The sequence below is a fragment of the Tigriopus californicus genome, chromosome 1, assembly GCF_007210705.1.
Source record: "Tigriopus californicus strain San Diego chromosome 1, Tcal_SD_v2.1, whole genome shotgun sequence".
Classification (NCBI taxonomy): Eukaryota; Metazoa; Arthropoda; class Copepoda; order Harpacticoida; family Harpacticidae; genus Tigriopus; species Tigriopus californicus.
Window position 1 is genome coordinate 6,574,984 of NC_081440.1, and position 22,990 is coordinate 6,597,973.

General features: G+C 42.4%; 1 protein-coding gene across 1 annotated transcript; it reads right to left on the reverse strand.

Annotated features, from left to right (window-relative positions):
* Window positions 1-12,432: 12,432 nt before the first annotated feature.
* LOC131884350 (beta-1,4-galactosyltransferase galt-1-like) lies at window positions 12,433-19,784 on the reverse strand. Its single transcript, XM_059232099.1, has 4 exons — window positions 19,662-19,784; window positions 19,417-19,582; window positions 17,451-18,597; window positions 12,433-12,793 (listed from the first exon to the last, which is right to left on the reverse strand). Exons 2-4 carry the CDS (start codon window positions 19,525-19,527, stop codon window positions 12,576-12,578), a joined length of 1,476 nt encoding a protein of 491 aa, XP_059088082.1. The 5' UTR covers window positions 19,528-19,582; window positions 19,662-19,784; the 3' UTR covers window positions 12,433-12,575.
* Between the last annotated feature and the right edge of the window lie 3,206 nt (window positions 19,785-22,990).

Consider the following 22,990-nt stretch of genomic DNA (forward strand, 5'->3'; position numbering starts at 1 on the left):
GCGGAAATGCAGGCACACTCATAGTTGGGTCAAACCATGGGTTTTATCGACGGTTCAAAACTGGACTGAACAACGGTATTTGTATCTCTAATACGTATGTATGTCAGATTTCATTATGAATCAATTTAAACTCGGAATTGCGTCGGACCCCAGGGTGTTGGAAAATGAAACGTCAAGCCAAAATTGAAAGCTCTGGCTATGACATCCACTCCTAAGGCACTAAGTTATTTTACCACCATTATCTTTTTATTTATGGACCATTCCCACGCCCTCTCTTTGGCTCGTTGAATTATGATATTGCTTGCAATGCCATTTACCCGGGGACATCTCGGTTAAAAGTGTTGCTTCATTTCACGCATGGTCGAAATCAAGGGAATTCTTCCCCAGAACTATTCCCTTAGATTCCGAGTTGTCACCTCATCTCCAACACATGGAGTGTCGGTCATGGAGTTGATGTTCCTCGTTGCGTGCCGACCGTCGACCGATTCTTTATGTAGGTTGGAACAGCGTAGCCAGTCTGCCAGTAAGGAACCACCATGGACGACGTCCTAGCTTTGTCATTTGGACCGGAGTCTCTTTGAGTGGAGTTCCAGCAGCCTCGTCCCTGTCGTCCTACTCCATTAGATTCATTCTCGTTTGGTTCTTGGAACTTTAAACACATGGCCCCGAAAAGAACAAACATCCTTCTTCCGAACACATATATGGTCGTTGGTCCTAGGTCTTGGAAAGAAAAGCCTACTATGACGTTATGATCTATCATTTCGAACGAATCTGGCTAAGTGATTAGCACCAAGTTGAGCAACTCCTGTCAGGCTGTGAAGGAAGCAAAAATTCAGAGGCTTGTAAAATTCATTTCACATCTCAGCCATTTCGGCTTGGCAGCGATAAGCTCATTGAAAGTCGAGAGATTTGGAATAACAAATAAGAACAAGATGATAACAGACGAATGAGGTGTGATAAGTGGGGAAACAAACCTTAGCACACAAAGAAGGGTTGCGATTCATTTTGACCCAAATCGGCATTATCCCCAACACCATAGTTACCACAGGTATCGCATCGCATGAGATATGTACCAAAGTGGTAGAGAGCCAATCAAGCACTGCTCATTACAGCAACGATGTGATGGATAAAACTCGCACGTCACCCTACGGGTACGTAGCTACTAATAAGTACTGTACGTACGTAATACATTTGCCTTCCTTGTGGCGCTTTGATTCATTCATTCCCATGTTCCTGACTTGTCCATACAAACTCTTGATTTGTGAAAACTTGCTCTCCGTCACGTCTTGTGCTCCTCAAAGATCTGATTGGTGGAGAAGACGTATCACCAGCTACAAATAACAAACATCCATCAACCGGGCTAAAGATCTCCGAAAAACTGATTATCCTAACAAACATATCCGTTTTCCTCGCGGGATCGCCTTACTGATGTGCTTCCAGCTTGGGTTGCCAGTCCTGGGGTATTCGAACAAAACGACTAAAGCACTACCTACTGTAGAGTACCCCGCGCAACACACGACCCCCGTGAGTCCGTCTAATATCGAGCTATCCGACCGGTCCAGTTTGGAAAAAGATCAATCGAATAGAATCCGGCTACGACGAACGGATATCTCCGACTTCGGAGAGACATCTTGAGCCTCGCTAACTCGTCATTGAATGATGAAGGAACCTCATCGTAGGGTGAGGGAAATTCCCTCATTGCCTTTGGCGGGTCCGAGCTGCTATACAAATATGTTATTGACGAAATGGCACAACAGGGTCGGCGTCGGAGTCGGAGTTTGGAGAAACACCTACCTACTAGTCAGTCCAACATGGAAGCACATTCATCAGCGGCAGTGACTTGCTCCATATGAATGGCTCTAAATTTAGGGAAACTCGAACTTTCTCGCTTGCTTTGTGTTGAACGATTCCAGTGGCAAATGAGTTGTACGAGATCACTTGGGGAGGGGGATAAGAGGCGGGTAGTGTTCATATGCATTTAGGTGCTGTACATAGCATCATCCATCCACCCAAGGTGTGCCAGACAGCCTGGCGCTCTCTCTTGGTGTCATTCTGGGATCTCGTCCCGTTTTGTCTGGCAGACTCATTAACTCGATGGGGAAATATGAGCTACGTTTCCGGCCAGAGCATCGTCATACATCCTTTCAATGAGATGATCGTGCCACCAGAACAAGACTTTGAACAGCATCAGTTTATCTGGTTGAATCAACGGTCAATGGTTTATCAATCAATCGGTAAAAAATAGTGGAAGTAATAGCTGCATTGTTGCATCGAGTGACCTTGACTTTGAGACTTGATAGAAAAGAGAACTTTGCTTTTATTTGTCTTTCATGAATGGAATTGGTTAAGTTTGTCTTGGGAAAACTACTGTACCGGCAAATCTCGTCGTAATGAGCCGCAATCGAAGGGGTCAAACTATATTTCAATCAGAAATAACTTCAAAGCATTTTGTAGTGCGTATTTTCGGGGATACTCATAATCAGTCTTTGGGATTGGAATGAATGAATTAGCTGGTCTTGGCTCTAGGACCAAAATAGATCTCTCCCCGCTTTGTCTACTACGGTCAGACAACATGGCGACGTGAAGAGCGAGGCAACCCTCATTTAGCTTTTGAATGCTCTGGATGCATTTTTGTACACGTTGTTGCAACTAACTACACGTTTTCCCCCGGGGACATGTCACTTGAGATGAGGTCAGATTTCTTGTCACGAGGGTTAAAAGGGTGAGTTTCTTGTTCAGCGGCCGTTTCATTCACATTTGTCGAGGTGAGGAATTACTATGAACACTTGCAGTTTGAACCTGATCCCAATAATGACAATGTCCTGGGCATTGGGACCAAGTTCCCCCAGAGGTATGGAAACCGATCTGTTCTGCTCTATTTCCTCGTTTCTTCAATGGGACAAGCTGTCAAAGGAGTGTAATGAAGGGTCTTGTCCGAACGTCTTGGGAGGTTCCAAATCATGACTCTGTACCACGCAATTTTACTTAGACCAGAGCCTAGTTGGTTATGGAAGACGAAGGATAATCTTTGTCAAAAGTTGTTCTTAGTTTGCCGACGGTAGGGCATGACATCACCCTCCTCATTTCTCCAACACAGATATGTGAGCTCTCATCAATAAGTATCCATTTTCAGTCGAGTCTCTTCTGAGCATGGCCCCTGTACAAGTTTGGTTTATTCTGTCAGGAGTCAGGACTCGATCTGACGACCCGGTTGAATTATCAGAGACAAAGAGGCCGCATTCATCATGACAAGTTCTTGGGAACATCGAGGCTTTAGGACTTTGAGTTTTGAAGATGATAAACTACAAGGCAATCGGGTGAAGTTTGGAACATTCAGAGGAGATTAAACCTACAAACCTACAAAGAGTGATCTAAGAGAGCTTGTTTGAAACAATATCTCGTACCGTATTGAGATGAATTGTGCACCATACAGAGTGCTTTGATAATCGTCGCTCTAAACTGCAATTTCACAACAAAGCAATTGCAAATGAGACTTTTGGTTTGGATTAGTGAGACCCGCTGTATATTCTACACTTATACACGTACATGCATCGGTTTGTTTCCAGACTATTTTACCGTAAAAAATGACGCCCAAAATTTAACGACAACCTTGTATCTTTGAGCAAGGCATCACCAGTCACCACCCACTCTATGTCAGTTTATCATTTGTCAAAGCTTGAATCTGTCATCACTCTGGGAGCATCTCAGTGGAACATGATGAATGCTGACATGTTTTCCAAATTGCTGTGGCAAAAAACATACAATTTTGGGAATAAACAAAACATTTGTTGACTCAAAACATGTTATAACCATCATTGAGTATTTCGTACTCTAGTTGGTACTTATTTGTAATGCACTAGTGGCTTTGTCTTGAAGTGTTGAGCATTTAGTGCGTGCTTTGTCATTGGTCATGCTTTCTCATTAAGTGCAGTGGATTAATAGATGAGGTTTGGCACCATCCAGTAAGCATTTTGACTTTCATTACCACAGATACATATGTTATTTGGAACACGCCGTCGCGTCTCCTTGTCTCATGCGAGCGAGATGATGCTTTGGCTCAGAATAGGGACCGAAGGAACGCGTGATTGAATGGAATGGACGGATGGTCCGCCGAGGGTTTAGGGATGAGCTTTGTCTGTGGGCAATAATTATCATCCTCCTCAATCCTTCTTTGTTGTGGACATCTCACGAAAACAAGCGGAACAATGGTGTCTTGGTAAATATTTGCGGCCATCCAATATTATGCGCTTGGCCACCGACCAAGTGACTTAATGGAACAGGAAGATCTGTAGAATTAATTTTGTTCTCCATCAATGGATTGAGGAGTCAAACATCTGTTCTTGGTTGACATTCCTGCCTTGGCTTGCCGAACTCGATTTATGAGGGGGGGGGCTTTTGCAGGTCTTGTGCAAATTTGACCCGTTATGTTTGCTCTAATTTTTGTTAAAGTGCGCTCGAGAGGTCTCCCCAAACAAAGTGTCCTGACAAAGTGGCAGGGAACAACAAATTTTGGACATTTCTTACACTCCATCTTGACGTTTATTGCGGATTTCTTCGAGAGTCAGGGAGGGACTGGATGCTCATAAGAAAGCATGCAGGTAGTAGGAGGACCTACGTACATTTACATACATGTATGTACACTAGTAGGTATGGCAGTAATCTGTTAAATGTCCTGTTTGCTTCGTTGTCCAGGTGGACGATGTCAAATCCACTTGGAGTTGGGAGTGGCTGGCGGGAGAGATGCCGTGAGGTGTGATAACAAACTCTGGGATGTTTTTCTCGTAAATAGTTTCTCCATTTCGAGCAAAGCAAACAATTGGACCGACCGAGTTTAAGCTTTGGGGAAACAAACCTCCTAGCTTGAATGATGAAATGTTGATACGTGTGTAATTTTCTTTAATGTAAATTCAAATTAAATTAGACGTTCCTAAGTAACATTGAGGTTGCTGCAACTGCTTTTGACTTTTTTCGTCTACAATAGTTTTGAAATATTGCGATATCGATAGAAATGAAAGAAATACCTGTCAGATTTAACGAGCAAGAGCAGGTTTTCACTGAACTATGAGGCATTCACATTACTTGAGGTGAAGTACAGCGCCTTGTTCTCTTTTGTACTTTTCTTTCAAGAAGTGACTACTTTCAAATGAATCTTTAGGCCGAATCGTCATTTCAGAAAAAAAACATTGATTATGGAATGGGATATAAACCATGTGCTTCGTCAATATTTATGTTTGATGGTAAATGAAACCTGAATTAGCATAATCACATGTCATTAGTTAATCCTGGACATTTTAGGACACTGAGTAAAGGAAAAATTTGAAACGCTTGTGCGAATTCTCCTAAGACTAGACCGGTAACGGAAATATTGACCTTGGATCATGGGAAGTCATGGGGCTGTTGAATGGTCCTTGGACATATCTGCTGATCCGATTTCGTGACCTGGGACTTATCCTGGGTTTGATCTTATTTCAAATTGCTCTCGGAGTCTGTCAGCGGATGCTTATCTCTCGTCGTTAACTACTCGTAACGTAATTCACCGCGATCATGGATGTAGTTTTCGGCATGCCGCCGTTGTGTTCCAAGCATTGAGTTGTAAGTACGTACATACCCGTTGTAGCTCGGTGTTCACCAACCCTTCCTTCGGCAACTTGAGACCTCAAAGACTTGACCGACCAGCACCGTGTACAAGTATGCATTTGTGTACGTGTACGTATGTCTTCTTTGCTCCAAGCCCCAGAAATGTCTTCGTACTTGTTGGCTTGAGGGTATTTGAGTTAAACGGCCATTCATTCTGTTCCACTTTTGCGTTTGAAGGGGAGCCTCCGATATTTGCTTCAATACATTTATTTTCCTCATAGACTAGAAATGATTTAGGGAGAATGGACAATTCCTCTTGCAGTATTGGACTTGGTTTAAGGACAATCAAATCCTGGATATCAAATCATTTCTTATGCTGTCTGAGAAGGTTTCGTATTCAATCATACGGGATCATTCCTGATGTTAACGAGCCAGCCCATAAATGATGACAATGATGTTGATGCATGTTTTGTCCATCCCAATGATCCGTTTCATGGCCTTCGTGGTGGGAACACAAGAATGGAATCCATTCAAGAGTTCACGAAAACTGTCGTGCATGAATCGCACGCAAAGTGACTGAGCATCCTCACTCGAATCGACAGAGACTAGCTTGATGCTCCTACTTGGGAACTACTCACAACATTTTGTCTCCTTTGACAATCCAGTCGTAAAACTCAAATCAGGTCGGCACATATTATCACAGTCAAATGTTGCACTAATAACACATACCTGACAATTGTAAAATAATTTAGGATTGTGTTTCTTGCCTTTGATGAGTGCCGCTCAAGCTGAGCGGACTTCTGCATAATCCATTGATATTTCGATCATTTAGTCCAATAAATATGTCTGCTCCCTCCCTGTTCATGTAGGTTCATTTCTCCAGCCTTCATTGCCAATGATGATTTGTTTTCTCCATGACAAGCTACTCAAATCTTTTAAGACTCGGGGGTCACATCGGCTGAATGAGCCGGATGTTGAAGCTAATGATGATTTTCATACTCTGGATCTGTGTGAGTTGTACAGCATGTAGTAAAGATGGTGATGGTGGAACAAGGGTGCAAACACGGTCACGGAAAGTTGCCCCCGCGGTCATTGAATAGGGGTGCTCATTGAGAGTGGACCGAACAGAAAGACGGGCCACACAACACATCACGAGATGAGCAACATCCACGTTTCAATAGCGATGATTTCCCCATATGTTCGAGTTTCCCTAGACAGCATGGCGTCAACCCAAAGAGAGTCGAGTAGGTATTAGTTTCAGATATCACCTGGCGAACTTCGGCTATGTATATACCAATATACGTTCTAAATTTGAGCAGACCAAGGTTGCTAACCCAAAAGAGGAAAGTCAATCTGAGGACACTTTGAGATCAATCTAGTTCGACAATCTAGATCAAAGTAAAAAAGTCAAAGTTCTGTGGGTAAGCATCTCTCCTTCCTCAACTTTCCAGCTACGTTTAATCCATGATCAATGATTTGGCTTACGTGTGAACTGTGTTTTATTTAAGTGGGATCATGATTGTGGATAGAAAAGGGCAACCTGAAACCCTGAAAGACGACGTCCACCGGAACTCTTACAATGGAAAAACGCATATATATTATGATTATAGATGTTAAAAGAAAATATCCTCTGGATATAAGAATAGCCCTTTTTTAACTTAGAATAACTTCCTCGCTTTCAAAAGTAATGATTTGGGGTTCCTCTACATTAATGAAAACAGATACCGGGAATTACTGTGTGTTCGTGATTGTTTCATAATAGCCCTTTTACTTTTTTAGAGAATGCTTTAGAATTAATCACACATTTTAAAGTCCTTGATAAGGTGTTGGTTGACCTTTTGACCAAAGAACATCCTTTAATATATTTCACAACTATCTCGAATTTAATTTAGTCTCGTTCAAGATTTCAAAAGTCGCACGGTTTCAAAACATATTTTTTCCATGGTTTCGTCAATTTTCTCAGGATTCCATCCCTTGTGAACATCATTTCAAGCTTAGTGAAGATGTTGAGACATGTAATACTTGACTTTTTTGAAAGCTCTCATTTGTATCTTTCAATTGACGTTGTTCCAACGAAGATGAGATGGCAGAAATGGGCAAAGTATGTACACACATTGGTATCTCACAATATTGATCTTTTTCACACTCTATTCAGATTAATATATGGAAACGAAGCAATAAACAAATAAACGATAACAATGTTCCTCCGAAATGAAGTTAAAAAAAACAACCATTTTTAAGACACCAAGTGTGTGCACAATCTGCTCAGAGTTGTCCAAATGTTGAGACTTCGGAAGATTTCCAGTTTGCGCAAAGCTTTTGGGTGTCATGACATATGCATTGAACCTTAGCCTCATTAACTAGCCGCAAAGGAGTCTCCGTCTTAGAGCTAGGCAATCCATGCCACTCTAAACAGGCAATGAGGCAGTGTCTGAACCTCGGCTATTTTTCAATTACATTGGAAACGCCACAGACGATCAACATAGTGGGCATACCATGCCCGATCAAAAGGTGGACCTAGATGTGATTCAAACTGGCTTTTTTGCCGTTGTGCTCTCTAACTTTCCACCACGAGTTCCTCATTGTCGTCGATTCCAGAGGGCCGCCGCCGCAAACTATCCCGACTCAAAATGTTGGCGGTACACATTGACATTCAAAAGTGATTATTCCAAATAGACTCAGTCAAGCAGGATAAACGTTGCTCTAACTGTTCAGTCTGTCTGTCCGGGTGGAGATCAACTGCTCTTGGGAGCTAATCCTTCAAACTCCTGAATGAACTCCTACTATGCACGAACAGTACAGTCTCGAGCCATATCGATGGCTGCCACGTAGTTCTCTGCATTGGTGGTTGTCGTCGTCCTCGCCGTCGTCGTCGTAATGGTGCCATGCTGGTGACGAGGATGATGATGATGGTGTCGACAGAATGGTGATGATCACATCCATTCTCCCCTTCTTCCCAGATCCCTTCTTTCCCTGTTTCAGTCATATGCACACGCTCAACTGTCTGTGAATGGCCTTAAGTCTGGAGGAAAAGGCTGTTGAGGCCAACGTGGCGGCTTGCTCCGAGGATTTCAACTCACTTCGTGAGGAGGAGGTTGGGCGGGGCGGGGCGCTCTCCGGTGGAGTATTCAGCATGTGGTCACAAGGGCAATGAGGGGATGAATATTTGCTCTTCTCGTTTTGGTGGGCTTTGGAAGTGCATGTGTAGGAAATGGTTGGAAGCTTTGACATGGTGCTTTAGAAATAGATTAACTACCTCACACTTGTCCACCGCTATGTACAGTTTGTAGCGCGGTGAATACGTACGCGCTAGTAGGTTCCAAACACGGACAAGCGGATGAAGAGATTTTCGTTTTGCTCACGCCAAAGAAAATATTTTTACCGCTCCTGAAAACATACTGCTCAGGCTTTATTGTACGGCTTATTTCCCTTTAGAATCTGTGCCTGTGCGCTTGAGTAACACTCGCCAACATCGTCACTTAGTGAGTAATTACTTCGAAGGTGCATACAAGTCACAAAGGTTTGGGGTCAAGGGCAAGCTTACTAAATAGGGGGCCTCCTCATCAAAAGTTTACCTGAACACCAAACATCCACAGTGACCCTCGAATTTGTCTTTGGCCCTATTTATTTAGTGTAGGTAGCTTAGCCTCTGTCCCAGGCTCGCATTTAGTTGATATTGTCCTTGGTCTCATTGTCCATTTGCTCACTCACTGACCACGAGGAACTTACAGCCCATGTTGTGAGCATTCACAGTATTATGCATTCCCTCATCACATGGTTTTGTCATCTCAAATGAACCATCACTAATGCTGTTACCCATTCAACAAATAGAATGCCAAACATTATGGGAGAATACAAATTCGGTGAGGTCCCAATGGTCGGGTGGATAATGATCCTTGGGCTCAATCGCCTGAGAAACAAGTCGACTGTACCATGCTGCTCGATGAATACACCCACCTACACATACATACAGAACCCTACGACCGAATGGGTGGCAGACATATACCCAGGAGATGATCGTGGCTTTGAGCTGTTGGAGTTCTCATCCTTTTCGGGTGGTGCATTCAAACAAATACCAATTCGAAGAGGAGGAAGCACGATGTTATGATGACTGGGAACGACATTCCTATGACAAACCATAGCTTGCTTACCCCGGTGAGTGAGTGGGTGTGTACGACGTGCTCGGGCTTGGATCACACACGATGTGCCACACTTTACCTTTAGTGGAATGTACAATATGCCTGGTTGTGTACTAATGATCTTTCTCTACTGTACATTATGTACCAATGTTTTTGTATTTGATGACTGAAAGGGGTGATAAGTTGATTCGGGCTATTTGTAAAAGCTTCAGGTTTTAATAAGAACGGGTTCTGCGAGTTTTCATCGCGATATTATCGGCCGGTCAGGACAAAGTGACCATGAAGGATATGTTTTGTACCAATGTACAAAGCGAGGAGCTCTTATCCGCACTAATTTGTTGTGAATGGATGGACTTCGAGATCAACGCTTCGACGGCGGGACTGATTGTCCCGAGCTTTGGAAATCTTGCTCCTGCTTACTCTGTCGTTCTCGCCGGTCTGTTACGTATTGTAATCCGATTAAGTCGACAAACGTAACTAACCAAATTCATAGTTTGCATTTTTCCTCTTTTTCCATTCGATGAATGGAAAAGGCTCGTTGGAAACTTGACTCAAATCTATCTGCTACTTCAAAATAGCAGCCCAATTTCGATTTCAAACAAGGTCTATGATAGAGAGCAAAATCACTTCCGTTTTACGTGGACACTCTAAAGGACAGTGAAGCAAAAGTCCTCATCAGCCTCTTGATGTCGAGGGTTTCTTCAGACACATCTGGCATGGTTCTTTAAAGTCTGACTCACAGTCAAAAAAGTGCCAAATCTGAAGAAGAAAAAAATCAGCTTCTTTAATGATCTTGCTCCATATTAATCTTGTTCTAATGGTATCGCTTTACTCTGTTTGCAAATGAACCCGTCTAAATTTGTCTGTTAGACAAAACGAGTGAAAGTGTACTCCGTACTGTGGATCGAGCAATGAGCCTTGGAAATTTTAAGGGTAACGGGACCATGAAATCTGGCTCACGATTCATGTCACATCCAATGGACTTCAAGTGGGTAATAACTAGCATCAAAGTGAATAACCACCATCCCTACCGCCCAAGCTGAACACGGTGGTGTCGTATTGGGGCTCGGAACTACTCCAACAACTGGCAAAATGAGCCCACACATACAGAGGGCAGCTCTTTTGGGCGCACATTGGAGGAGGGGGGCTGAAGTATGGACTTGAGCTGATGTTACTTATACTCGACTATGTACTTAGCGCACCCTCTCTGCCGGGACAGATTGGATCTTTCATACAAACACTCACATTTGGTGGGGGCAGAGCGATGGTGCGACCCTTAACCCAATGGCACGGCTTCTTTTAGTTAGTTTTTTGTGTCCGCCGTCCTGAACATAAAGGTTTTTGTATCCATTGTTGTGCTTCGTATATAAATATGTATTCATGGGGGCAATCTAATCCTTCAAATATGGATGAAAGGCGGATAAAAAGAGTTGGCTCAAGGAAATCAGAATTACTTATAGCATTTGTGCTCCCTCAAGCCTTTGTCATAGAGCAACTGATAAAGAGACCTAGTAGATTAGGACGACAATTTAAGATTAAAAATTCAGTCTCAAAATCTATTCCAAGTCTTGAAAAAGGCCTGAGAACACAAAGGGAAACTACTTCGATGTACGTCGTACATATGTCTTGTCCTTTGTCTATGTTTGGAACAATTAATGAGTCCACATCTGGACTTGAAACCGACTCATTCTTGTACGCTTTACCATGACTTTTGACGAGCGAATGAATGTATTGATGTCGTGCGATATATGATGGGAGGGTAGAAAAGCCTAATTGAAGTGTATTGCTAGTGTAAGTACTGTTGCGGTTGTGTGCGCAAACGATCAATGTGCGATCTCAAGTACTGAGTTTGAGCTTAGGTTTGCGGGAGAGTCGTTATCGTTGAGCGGCCTCCAGCTCAGCAAATCCAGCCGTTTGCCTCATCAAACGAACTGTTGTACGTAGTAATCATAACCCATGATGAGGATCAAAGAGACCTACCTCCGTTTGGGTTTGTTCGAAACTCTCTCCTGTTTCTCATCAGAGCTAAGTAAAGTATGTTTTATTATGGAGCAATAATGTTGCATTTAGCACCTCGAATAATGTAAACATCGATTGATAACAGCACACAACAACGTTGTTGAGCTCTAAACGATAGCATTGTTTGTTACCCTCAATTGCACCAACGATTGATTCCTTTGACATGATCATTTCTGGGATTTACTTCATGCGAATTGTCATCGCTTGTCAAGATGAGTTCTTGGGCATCAGTCCTTATAGCTAGCTAGCATCTCTGGTCCCATATTTGCCCAGTTGTTCCAATAAACAGAGTGGTTTATTCTGTGGGAATCAGAAATTCATATGTCGGGTACGATGAGAATGCCTCGAGGACGTATTCACCCTCTGAGTCCCTTTGTTAGACTCTTGATGAGGATATGACCATATGGAAGAATCGATCACTCAATACGAGAACGAGGAAACTGGGCTGCTTTTGACCGTTTAATCAATGTTCGGGACGATCAGAGTCTAAAGGGTCCTAATGCGATGCTTGGAATGTTGAGGCTGTTTTGAGACATCTTCAATAACATTTTGGTAAATGCAATTTCCAAGGAAAACAAGATTGCCGATCATTCAAATGAGACGCCCTTCGTCGCTGAATTCATTCGCTAATCGTTTCCACGGATTAACCGACTATGAGTTATGAGCTTGATCTTTTGCCGAAGCGCCAGTATGATAATTTAAGTCCAAATTTAGGCTTTAATGATCTGTTTGAGCGTAGAAATATCACAATCAGCTCAGGCTAAATATCCATTTCATATATCACTCGGTCGTTGCCATGCAACTTTCAATTTGATTGGATTGATTCAATAATTATTGATCTTAATACGGGGATCCCAACGGAGGTGCTATGGGACATCCTTGGGATCCAAAAATGAGTTGACAGGTATTTTTCAGCGCGGGAAAAAGGTCCGGTGCCCATTTGTGAGCCGTTTGATCGATCACGGAAGGTGCTTTCATGCAATCGAATCCTCCAAATTCGCAAATCCGATAATGATGCGAAAGAGCCACACTGTCGGGTATGTTGACTTGGGAAAAGCCTGAAAGCAGAAAATGAAACAATTCATATGCAATCCGTGCGTTCCCCAAAATGACTTCATTTCGGCAATTTGAGGCTTTGGACGTACTTCTTTGTCTCAGTAAGCAGCTGACACGATAATCTGATATTTGCCCTCCCAAGAGTCACTCTACAACATGACGAGCAGCGAGCGAGTTCTTGAGAGTTCTTGTTCTCGGTGAACGAGTATCTTTGAAGATTTTGGAGCGACAACGAATGGAAGAGCGGCGAGCGGCGGTGGCGGGGAAAAGTGACGGAACTGTTCCCGGCTTTTGCTCTGTTCCTCTCAAGCCACTTTGCAAGGGAAAGGGTGGAATGGGGAATGGGGAATGGGGATTGAGGATGGCGGGCGATCGGGAATTTTGCAGACTCTGCCTACCTATTGTACAGTACAGAACGTTGGAGGCCAGCTAATGCTCGTGTGTGTATGTATTACTGTAGGGGAAAGTGGTGGAGGGAAGAGGACGGTGTTGGGGATGTCGGGTTGAGGGAGGGAGATAACAACAAATGAGGGAGACGATCTTTGCCACCGTCATCATCGGCCAGCCAAAGACTCATTCTCTCCTTCCATTTTGACTCACTATTGACTTGTAAAAGAGATCGTCTTTCTTCATTATGTCATTGAGGCGAGAAGTAACTGACGAGCCTGCTCGGAGCTAGCCTGAGGTCTCAACATTGTCGGAATTTCTCCCTCCTGACAAATTTACACAGCTCATCGAAGACGAGGGAGCATCAGTCTTTTAAGATGTTCGGCTCAATCATCTTGCAAGAGTTGGAAAAAGCACCAATTGTGATATGATCTGCACATGCATTTTATCTATAATAGCCGATCTTTGAATGTGTCGCGAATAGAAATCAATCCGGAAATCAGTAGCATTTGACATATTCCAAGTTCAGGGGTAATGATCCCAAGACAATGACAAATTTTGTGAAATGCTTGGAATGTCATGTTGCTTCAATTTCAAGCCAGATTTTATGACCTCAACCCCTAGAACCGTGTTTGGCCCATGATGCTGGAAAAGCTATGCAGGCCAAGAAAGTGAGCAGAACAAGAGGACGAGTTTGCAAAACAAAACATTTCGTTTCTTCATCCGTCGACATCAAAACTTGGCACGCCCCCTTGGGAGAGCCTGGAAAAATAATTTGTTTTAGACAGACAAAGCATTTCAATTGAGACCTCAATGGAAAGTTCAGTTTGAGTTTCGTTGTTGGGAAAGCTTTGTCTCAAGCACAATTATAGAAGACTTGCTGGAAACGAAGAAGGAGAAGAAGACGAGCAACACAAAGTTGAATACCTTCAAGCACATGACCACAGAAGAGTTGTTCCAAGTTCCAAGCACACACTCAAGCAGAATTGGACACCCATTTACCTTCGTTCTCTCCAACGCATACAACATGAACGGCGATGATGCGGTGCGCAAAAGATAGTGGAACTTCGCAAATAAATGTTAGGAGAACTCCCACAGGTTTTTGGAACACCAGCAAACAATGGATCCCGACAATCCAAGGACAACACAACGGAGCCAACTTATGTCCAAAAAAAAGTGAGCGATCGTTCCTGGACGATCAGCTCTTTGTATTCTCGGCTTTCCCTGGCTTTGAATCGCTCCAGACAACTAGGGCGAAACTATCGTGGCCACGGAGAAGAATATTATCATACCGGACGGCAGTTCGCCCTGACAAGAGGAATAACATTTTCCAACTGATAAATGACGTTCCCATTCTCAAGCGAAACAAATGCAAAGGCGCCAAAGCCCAAGAAGGCAATCGGTAATGCATGTTCGACAACAGCCCTCCAACGACTTCAAATGCTACTACAGGGTACTAGTTTCCTTACGTTCGCAGTTTACCTACAATGTGTACAGTATAGGGAGGTACAGGTGGCTGGCGCAAGTTAGAAGAAACAGTCGTAGAAGATGGATATGCCTATCATGATTGCATACAACGAGCAGCACCACAGGCTCAAGTAAAGACAAGTAAAGAAAATAATATGTTTACTTTCTTTCTTGCAGCCTTCCCGATCCCATCCGCCGGTGTAGAGCCAAGACTTTGAAGGCCAAAAGTATGCAGCCTCAGAAATTGGAGGAGGAAATATCCGAGAGTGTCTTTGCTCACGAACGTCAATATGGAAATTAATTGCTTTTTCCAGGAGAGTACAAGTATAACACTGCACATTACAGATGGCCCACTCCAAAGCTGGAAGTTTGGAGTCAAAATGGTTCCAACTGGTTGGCTGATGCACAATGGTTGATACTCCAAAGGAAGCTCATTGAGCAAATCCCGCTCAGATCCTCCTCAAAGGGTGTTATCAAGGACCTTGATAATACATTTGATCTCGTTATCCAAATATTTGGCTTCTGCAGAGTGAAGAGTTTCAATTTTTGGTCTTCGCTTCTCGGCTGTTCCACTGTCGTTCATTCTAGCGTACATCAATCACCAATCCGGGATGAGAAAGGGTGCAAGAAACAACAAACCAAGACGAGCGAACCATGGGATGGATGCACGAGTCCGTAAAGACCCGAGTATCCCACCAACCAAGCAAACTCGAGGGCACACACACGACTTTGTCGTCCAATGATCAAGATTATCCCATAAAACACGCTTCGCATTCCCACAGTTCATTAAGACGGGATTACGTGTGCCTGGGTGAGCTTTTTGATCTCGAAACTGAGTACTGGATGGAGAAAGAAAAGACCCTAACATCGTCACACTCCCAAGCGGTTGAGCGAATGAGCGAAAGCCATCGGCGGGCCCTCGGAGTCCTGCCAAAATCGTTCTTACCTCCTTTTGAGTCCATTCTTTGTTCGACTGAGCTCGTTCTGTAGAAAATGTATTTTCACGCAACTACCCCACCCCATTAACCCTTTCAAGGCGACACCAAAATGAAAGGAAACTGAAGTATTCGAATCGAACTTCGTGAATTAGCAACGTTCAATCTAGTTCACACTTGTACTGAATCATAAATCTAGAAAAAGATAAATCCAACGCAACAAAGCTTGTGATCGTGATGAGGCTAGGAAATTATTAATGTCCCTTGTTCAGAGTCTTTTCAGATCTTAATGCTTTCCCACATTCAATGCTTCATACCCATTGCGAAAAATGCAAACCAGGATAATCAAATGTATGAGATTCTTCTTTTCATGTTCAGGTAAAATATCAAAAACGCCAAAACACTTGGTTTTTGATCGGCTTTAGTGCTTTGAACATCTGTTTATAGCCAAGTATTCATAAGGACATGGAAACGGTTTTATGCTCGATAGTAGATCAGTTTTAGCACTAACACCGACAGACTTACGCGTAAAATAAGAAACGAATAAAGCACAGCCTTATATCCAGAGAAACTAAAAGTGGCAACGTTCTGTCATTCTTATCAGTACTTACGGAATACATTGAAGACGCTATGTTCAAAAGTATTCGTAACATTTCATCATTAGTCTATGGCAAAAAATTTCGCTTAATAGCACTTGTTAATTGATTCTTGTAATCTAAAACCAAATTTTTACTAGTCTCAACAAGAATTGTATTACAATCTTCATGACAAAATCGTTCCAGACTTGAGTTCCGTTCGATTAGATTGAGGTCCGGATTCATGGCAGGCCAGTCCAGAACCTCAATTTAGTTGTCTTACACCGTGATTTTAACCAAAATGCTGGTTGTATGCTTTGGATCATTGTCGAGTTGGAAGATGAACTGACGTCCCATCCGCAGTTTTCCGCAGTTTTCCCGCTGACTATTGAGGGTTGATGGGCAAAATCTCAAAATACCCTCTTTCTTCATATTTCCTGATATTGATCCGAACGAGCTTTCCTATCCCCTAGAATGGTTTACGTGTATACAAATAAAAATGACTAGGCATTGCTGGCTTTTGGTATCTGGATAAAAGATCATGATGTTTTTGCTTCTCATATTAATTTCGTCGATGCAATTGCTAAAACTGATGTACTATCGAGCAAAAAGTGTTTTCCTTTTCTTGACGTTATGAATACTTTTGCTCCTATTTGTTATCTTTCAATCGAACCAAGTTTTCACTTAGCATTGATCTCTTTAAAATGTATTGATTCCTTTCAGTTTCAATATGATTGCTCTATATTAAGGTCAATGTGGAGATCATTTATCACAATTAAAAATATTAATGCAATCCAGGGACGAACTGCAAGGTGTCATTCTTCGACTTAACTGGCAATAGAAATTCTACATGCAGGCCAGGAGAACAGTGATGCTCAACAGGTATATTGTGCAGATGAAGCGTTACACAGCCTCTGAGCTTGCATGAGCGAATCTGAATCGTCTGAGAAGAAAAGGTTGGCAAAAAGAAAGGCTGCCAACGGTCAAGATGTTGGTTGCTATAAAGGTTGGCGGGGAAATGGAATCTTGTAACAAGTGGCTAGGGAGAGATTGTATACAAATATGGATCAAGAAGATGGCAAGTGCGGTCTCTATGGCGACGGAGCATTTGGGATAACGGGAACGAAATATATTTGCTCAGCTCTGTGCCCAGATTCTCACTTTTGCGTGGATGAGCAATCAGAGGGAGGCCATTCTCCTTACGGTCTGTACAGTACCTAGGTACAGACTCCAAATCCTGAACCCCACAAGGAAAAAGGTCGAACAGAAATTAGTAGAGAGGTGAGCTGAAATACCTGAAATGTGGGTCCAGACATTGTGATTCCCCAATAAGGTGGCTTTGTGCGGTAGACAAATGTATTTACTTCGATATCCATGTTTCTTCAAGGTGCTGGTGCGACGGGTTTTTGCCTGGGTCAATAGATAGGGATGATCTAAAGAGGTCGTGGGATCATCGCTAAACTTGGATAATGTGGTGGTATCATTCTCCCAATACAGGTAGAAGAATGCATTCTTTGTCACAAAGGATCCAAATCTATTGATTTGTGAGCGGATAATTTCGTCTTGGATCATGCGTTGCAATGTGAACACCTCCTTCTTTCGAGGAAAAATAAACTCATCCACGTCCAAAACGACGGCATATTGAAAGCGATTGACCGCCCGTAGATTACAATCATTCAAGGCGGTAAAAATAGCCTCGGTTCGAATTTCTTTTTGCGACTTAAGAGGCAAGTTCCAACGCAAGACCGTGGCTTCGTGACTCTCCGTGTATTTTCGAAGCACTTTGTCCACGTTGGAACCTACTGTGTGGTTGTAGAATACGAAATGAGACACTCCCAAGAGCTTGTACATTTCCATAAACTCAACCAACCAGAGGGCACGATCCCAGTTATAGTGGAACGGTTTCACACACATGACCATTTGTTCCTTGATTTCCACTGAATACTCGGGAGAGGTGAAGATTTTCAAGGGAGCCAGCCCCTCCATGGACAAAGGCTGACCTTCTGAGGTCAAGGCCACTCGAACTAAGTCGTGCAGTATGGGCTCATGGTTCAATTTACAATCGAAGAAGTAGGAGCAGTAGGGAAGACTAAAGTGCTCTTTGAGTTGGGTTATCACTAAGTTCGTGGTGATTAGGGACCCATTCCGTCTTTCCAGAAGACAGAGAGGGGCTGGAATGCGCAGGGATTTGGTCTTGAATGGCGCAACCACATTGATTCTAATTATGGCCTGGGAGGCCAGCCTTTGGTCCAGAAATGCCGAATAGACATGAATCTTTTGTTTGTTGAGGACAGTGGTTTGCCAAAAGTCTTGGTGAGGGTCGATGGGAATAAATGGTCGTTTCACTTCTTGGGTCGTTTTTAGAAGGGTCGAGGTTGAAGGAAGGTCCAAAGTGGGAACAGTGGCATTGCCATCCAGTGGCTCCCAGATATTTGAGGATTCCTGCTCAAGAAACGAATGTCAGATTAGTTGGCAACCTTCGGGGGAATGCACGAAAAATAGTTTCACACGCTGTGCATTAGAAGGCCGAGCATGTAGAAATCTGAAGCATGGTTGGACTCAGCCCTAGCTCCGTAATGAGTTAACAGTTGTAGTAGTTAACACAAGTATCAATGAAAGTGTGGGAAAATAAAATACTTCAACGGTCGAATTTTCGAGCGTCACTTGTGCTTGGGAAATATTGAATTGAATACTTAATTTGATCTGACATTTACCATCCACTTGTTCTTTTGCTATCTAATTCACTGATGTTTTTTTAAAAGCAGCAACGTACATTTGAACTCTTAATTAATTGGTAATGAAGAGCCCTTTTTTGTTTCTGGTCATTTGACAAACCGTCGGGGTATCAATAATAAAGTATATTTATCATTTTTTTCGGCAGGAAGTCAAGCAAAAAATTACTTTTAAACTGGAAATAATCGTTCATTATCAATCAATCATCTACAATTTTGATGGAATGAATGTGCACCATCCTAAAACTATGTCAAACACAGGATCCGTGTCATATTACATTATTTTCTAGTAAAACGTCATTATTGCTAGTACCTTAATGGCTGATACCTACAAATGAGCTTTAAGCTAGACATTATTACAATTAATTGAAAATATTTAATTTCAGAATTGAAAAACCCAAAATGAAAAGGCAAACGATCCTGTCCACAAAAGACCACGCATTATATCGAGAGAAACTTTTCTGCTTTAGTTGGGGCTTTCTCTAACAGGACTGCTACGAAAACAAACAGCGAATTCACTCTTACATACCTGGTCATAAGGATAGACTATCAAATAAAAACCGACAAAGGATATCACCGAAAGGCTTATCGTGGTCTTCGCTGATCTGATGAAGACCTTATATGGGAACCATGTGGACATTTTTCTCTTCGCACTTTCAGCGGCTCAACCAGATATGTCATGAAAATGGATAAATCTATTTTCGATTGGTTAGATCCTAGCTTATCACTTTATGTCCTGAAATTTTGAGATATCTATGTTGATGGTTCACACACTTGCTTGGATTGCTTGAGACCAGATGGGTCCTCATTTATTTCTTCAAGGCGACAAATCAAACAAAATCTCAGAGCTGTCTGACAACAAGGATATTTCCGGGAAACTGCTTCGGTTGCTATCGCAAAAGCAATAGTAACGTATTCAGGATTTTAGTTAAGTATCATTCCACAAGGGACAAGTGTGTCATTGAAACAGGGTGTTCAATAGACTTGTCCGATAAGTCATTCTTGATCCAGGATTTAGGGTCAATTCTAGTGACCGTAGAGGCTTAATGTGCGTTTGAGAGCACCTTCAAGCCCTCGAGAATCCAGGCTAGTTCGAACAATGAAGTCCACTTCACTTTTTTCTCGGACTCCTTCATAGTTTAATTTGCTTCCCTCTAATATTCGTAGGGAATACATAGGCCTTGTTGATCCGGTAGCATCTTTCAAGTCAGACTTGGACAAATTTTTAGATAGCATGCCAGATCAACACTACATTCAAGGACCAAATCGGTCTGTCAATGCAGATTCGTTGGTACATCAAATATCATATAAAGATTGAAAGGTAATAAATAAACGAATTATAACCTCTTATTATTAATAGTACTGGGGATTCCCTGTAGCTGTTAGAAAAGCACGTGAAAAACCAAACCAAAAAAATATATTTGTTCTTGTAAAACCTTCATCCCAAATACGCACATTAACTGCTAATTCAGTCTTTTGATCGAAATTTCTATTCCGAGAATTTTGGCCATCTCAATCAATTGAACTTGTTGACAATTTTTTCTCTGGCTGCCAGCAAGAGCCCCTCCATGCAACAAACACCCTGTGATATATTAGTGGCCTTTAGAATTGCTCAACTCGCTGTTGTGAATAATATGAGTGGTGGGGACATGACCAAGACCTTGGGCACCAGGAGGCTGAGACTCGCTGGCTATTCATGGTTTGATTCTCTTGTATGCATGCACCGGAGGTGGCCTTTCGGGACTCTTATTACGCTGGACTTAATGGTCCGTATGGAAACTCACATTGATAAGTTTTATATGGCTATAGCTTTATTGTTCATGAAAACTAAACTGGGCAAGTGTTTAGTGAAGTTGTTTTGTTAAAATGGAAAGGTCAAAATGGAAACTACATTGCTTGTCGGATGTTAAGCATATTAATTCAAAATGCTTGGTGTGCTTGAAGCATAGTCAAGTCTACTGGTTTTTGAATTGTTACTTAACATTCCCATTTTTGCGCCGTGTTCGCAACCAGAACACTCCAGTACACTCGAGTATATCCGTGAGGTCCTTGAGTACACTCGGGGACTGTACTCAGCTATACTCAGCTATGCTCACGCTAGGCTCAAAGTGTACTTGTCCTCTAATTGCTCTCAGTGAGTCCATCCAAGCCCGTTAATTGCCCGCCGGGTTCCGCCTCCAAAGATCCGGAGGGATCCAAGCAGACCAACTCTTCCCATTCTTGGGCTGGCCATCTAGATTATTCAAATTGGCAACACTTCTACCAAGTTGGGCATCAACATCTTCTCGTTGAGCCTCCTCTCACAAAAGTGAGTAAATGAACAAGTGAAAAACGCCCATCAGCCAGTATGAATAGAACAATGGGCGTGGTGAAAGATCGAAGTGAATCCAAACGATGAAGATCACGATGCTAGGGATTCTTGGACCTCATTTCCCAGCCAGCCAGCTCACCCCCTGTCATCCACCGCCATGAACCCTCCCCACAACGATTTGGGATCTCCACCATGTGCCATTGATTGATCCATTAATGCATGTATGGATGGGTCAATCTCTTTCAAATGGGAGACGGACCCAACCAACCAACCAAGCAAACAAACAAACAAACAAACAAACAAACCATGGTAACTTGTGAGGGTATCCCAGACCTTGATCCTAGAGCGGTGACTACCTCGGAGGCATTCAATATCATGGCCAGGATTGAATAGTAAGTATATGAGGAGGCTATGATTTACATTGAATCATTTCAAAGTGTTTCCCTATCCCAATGCTTTCATTTTCATTCTTGTGTTGAAGGTATTGCCATGGACAGAAAAGACATGCATACCCGTCACGTCAAGCAGTTGATTAAGAATCGGCCTATCTATCTCTAACCCACCCACAAGCTGACCCACCCACCCACGCACAAGCCTGGCCTGCCCTTTGAGGTCAGAAATTAGCTTAAACCAGGATCATGGGTGGATTCCCACCTCCCAATGGAATGAATGAACTGAGAATAAATATGATGGAAGTTTAACCCAAATCACATTAGGGGCCACCACAACCTTCTCGAAAACACGCCAAAAGAAATGGCTCAGTTTCTACCCTCATCAGCCATTGCCAGCATGAAGAACATAAGTTTTGGCTTCCCAACACTTCCCAATCCAAATTATTTACACGAACTAGAAATTTTCAAGACAAGAGTTACTGAAAACACCGAATGCGATTCACCGTTTTTGCAAAAGGAGACAAAAGGAACAGCTTTTGTGAAATACACATTTTTGAAAGTAGCTCAAACTTAGACTTAAAGTCTATTACAATAATATCATTGTCAAAAACGTAGTCAATCAGTATTAAATGTACTCTTAGTTATGTATTAACGTAAAATTTCATAAACTTCTATTCAGCAGATGCTCAGTTACTACAACTTGAAAGTTGCTTTTTACACCTCAAAAGATCAAATAGTTGCCTAATTTTGTTTCCAGTTATTTTCAAGGCATATTATTGTCCTTTTCAACAAAACGACAAGAAATAACATTTTTCCATTTTCTTTCATATTTCTTCAAAAGCTAAAAGTGGCAAAAATTGCCAACTAAAACTCACGAAACATGTAAAATTGCCTTCCATTTTAAGTTAAGTGCCAAAAGCTACACTATTCCATCAAGTTCCTAAAGTATTTGAACGATACATGTGACAGTTTAATTTTCAAATTTGTCACTTTTTGCAATTATTAATTTCATATTCCTTAATTCATATGAATACACAAATTTCTCTTACCTGAGTCATCTCAATGACGAAGGTCATTCTGAACAGAAGGTACTGCAACGGTGTGCGGTCGCGAATCATAAAGCAGTTGAAAATTCATTAAGAAACAATTGCCAGAGGCATTTTGTCATGTTGAATGATAGACGGATATTGTTATCAATTTTGCTGGTAGCATGCATGCTGCAAGTGAAATCTCTAAAAGAAGTGAATGTGGTTATGCTCAGTAGTGACGCACCTAATACTTGAGGGGAGATAATGGATGAGGCATATCGTGAAATTGGGACAACCAGTGTGACGGCGGGTGGAGGGTTGTCACACTCACGTCCTATCAGACCCAAATTTCACGGATAATGCCGCACAACT

Bases quoted from the DNA above. Each gene is read 5' to 3' on its own strand.
- LOC131884350 (XM_059232099.1), bottom strand. From the start codon at position 19,527: ATGTCCACATGGTTCCCATATAAGGTCTTCATCAGATCAGCGAAGACC. The intron at 18,598-19,416 runs GTATGTAAGAGT...TTTCTTGAGCAG, and splicing joins TAGTCTATCCTTATGACCAG to GAATCCTCAAATATCTGGGA. The intron at 12,794-17,450 runs GTATTTCAGCTC...TTCTGCTTTCAG, and splicing joins TGTCTGGACCCACATTTCAG to GCTTTTCCCAAGTCAACATA.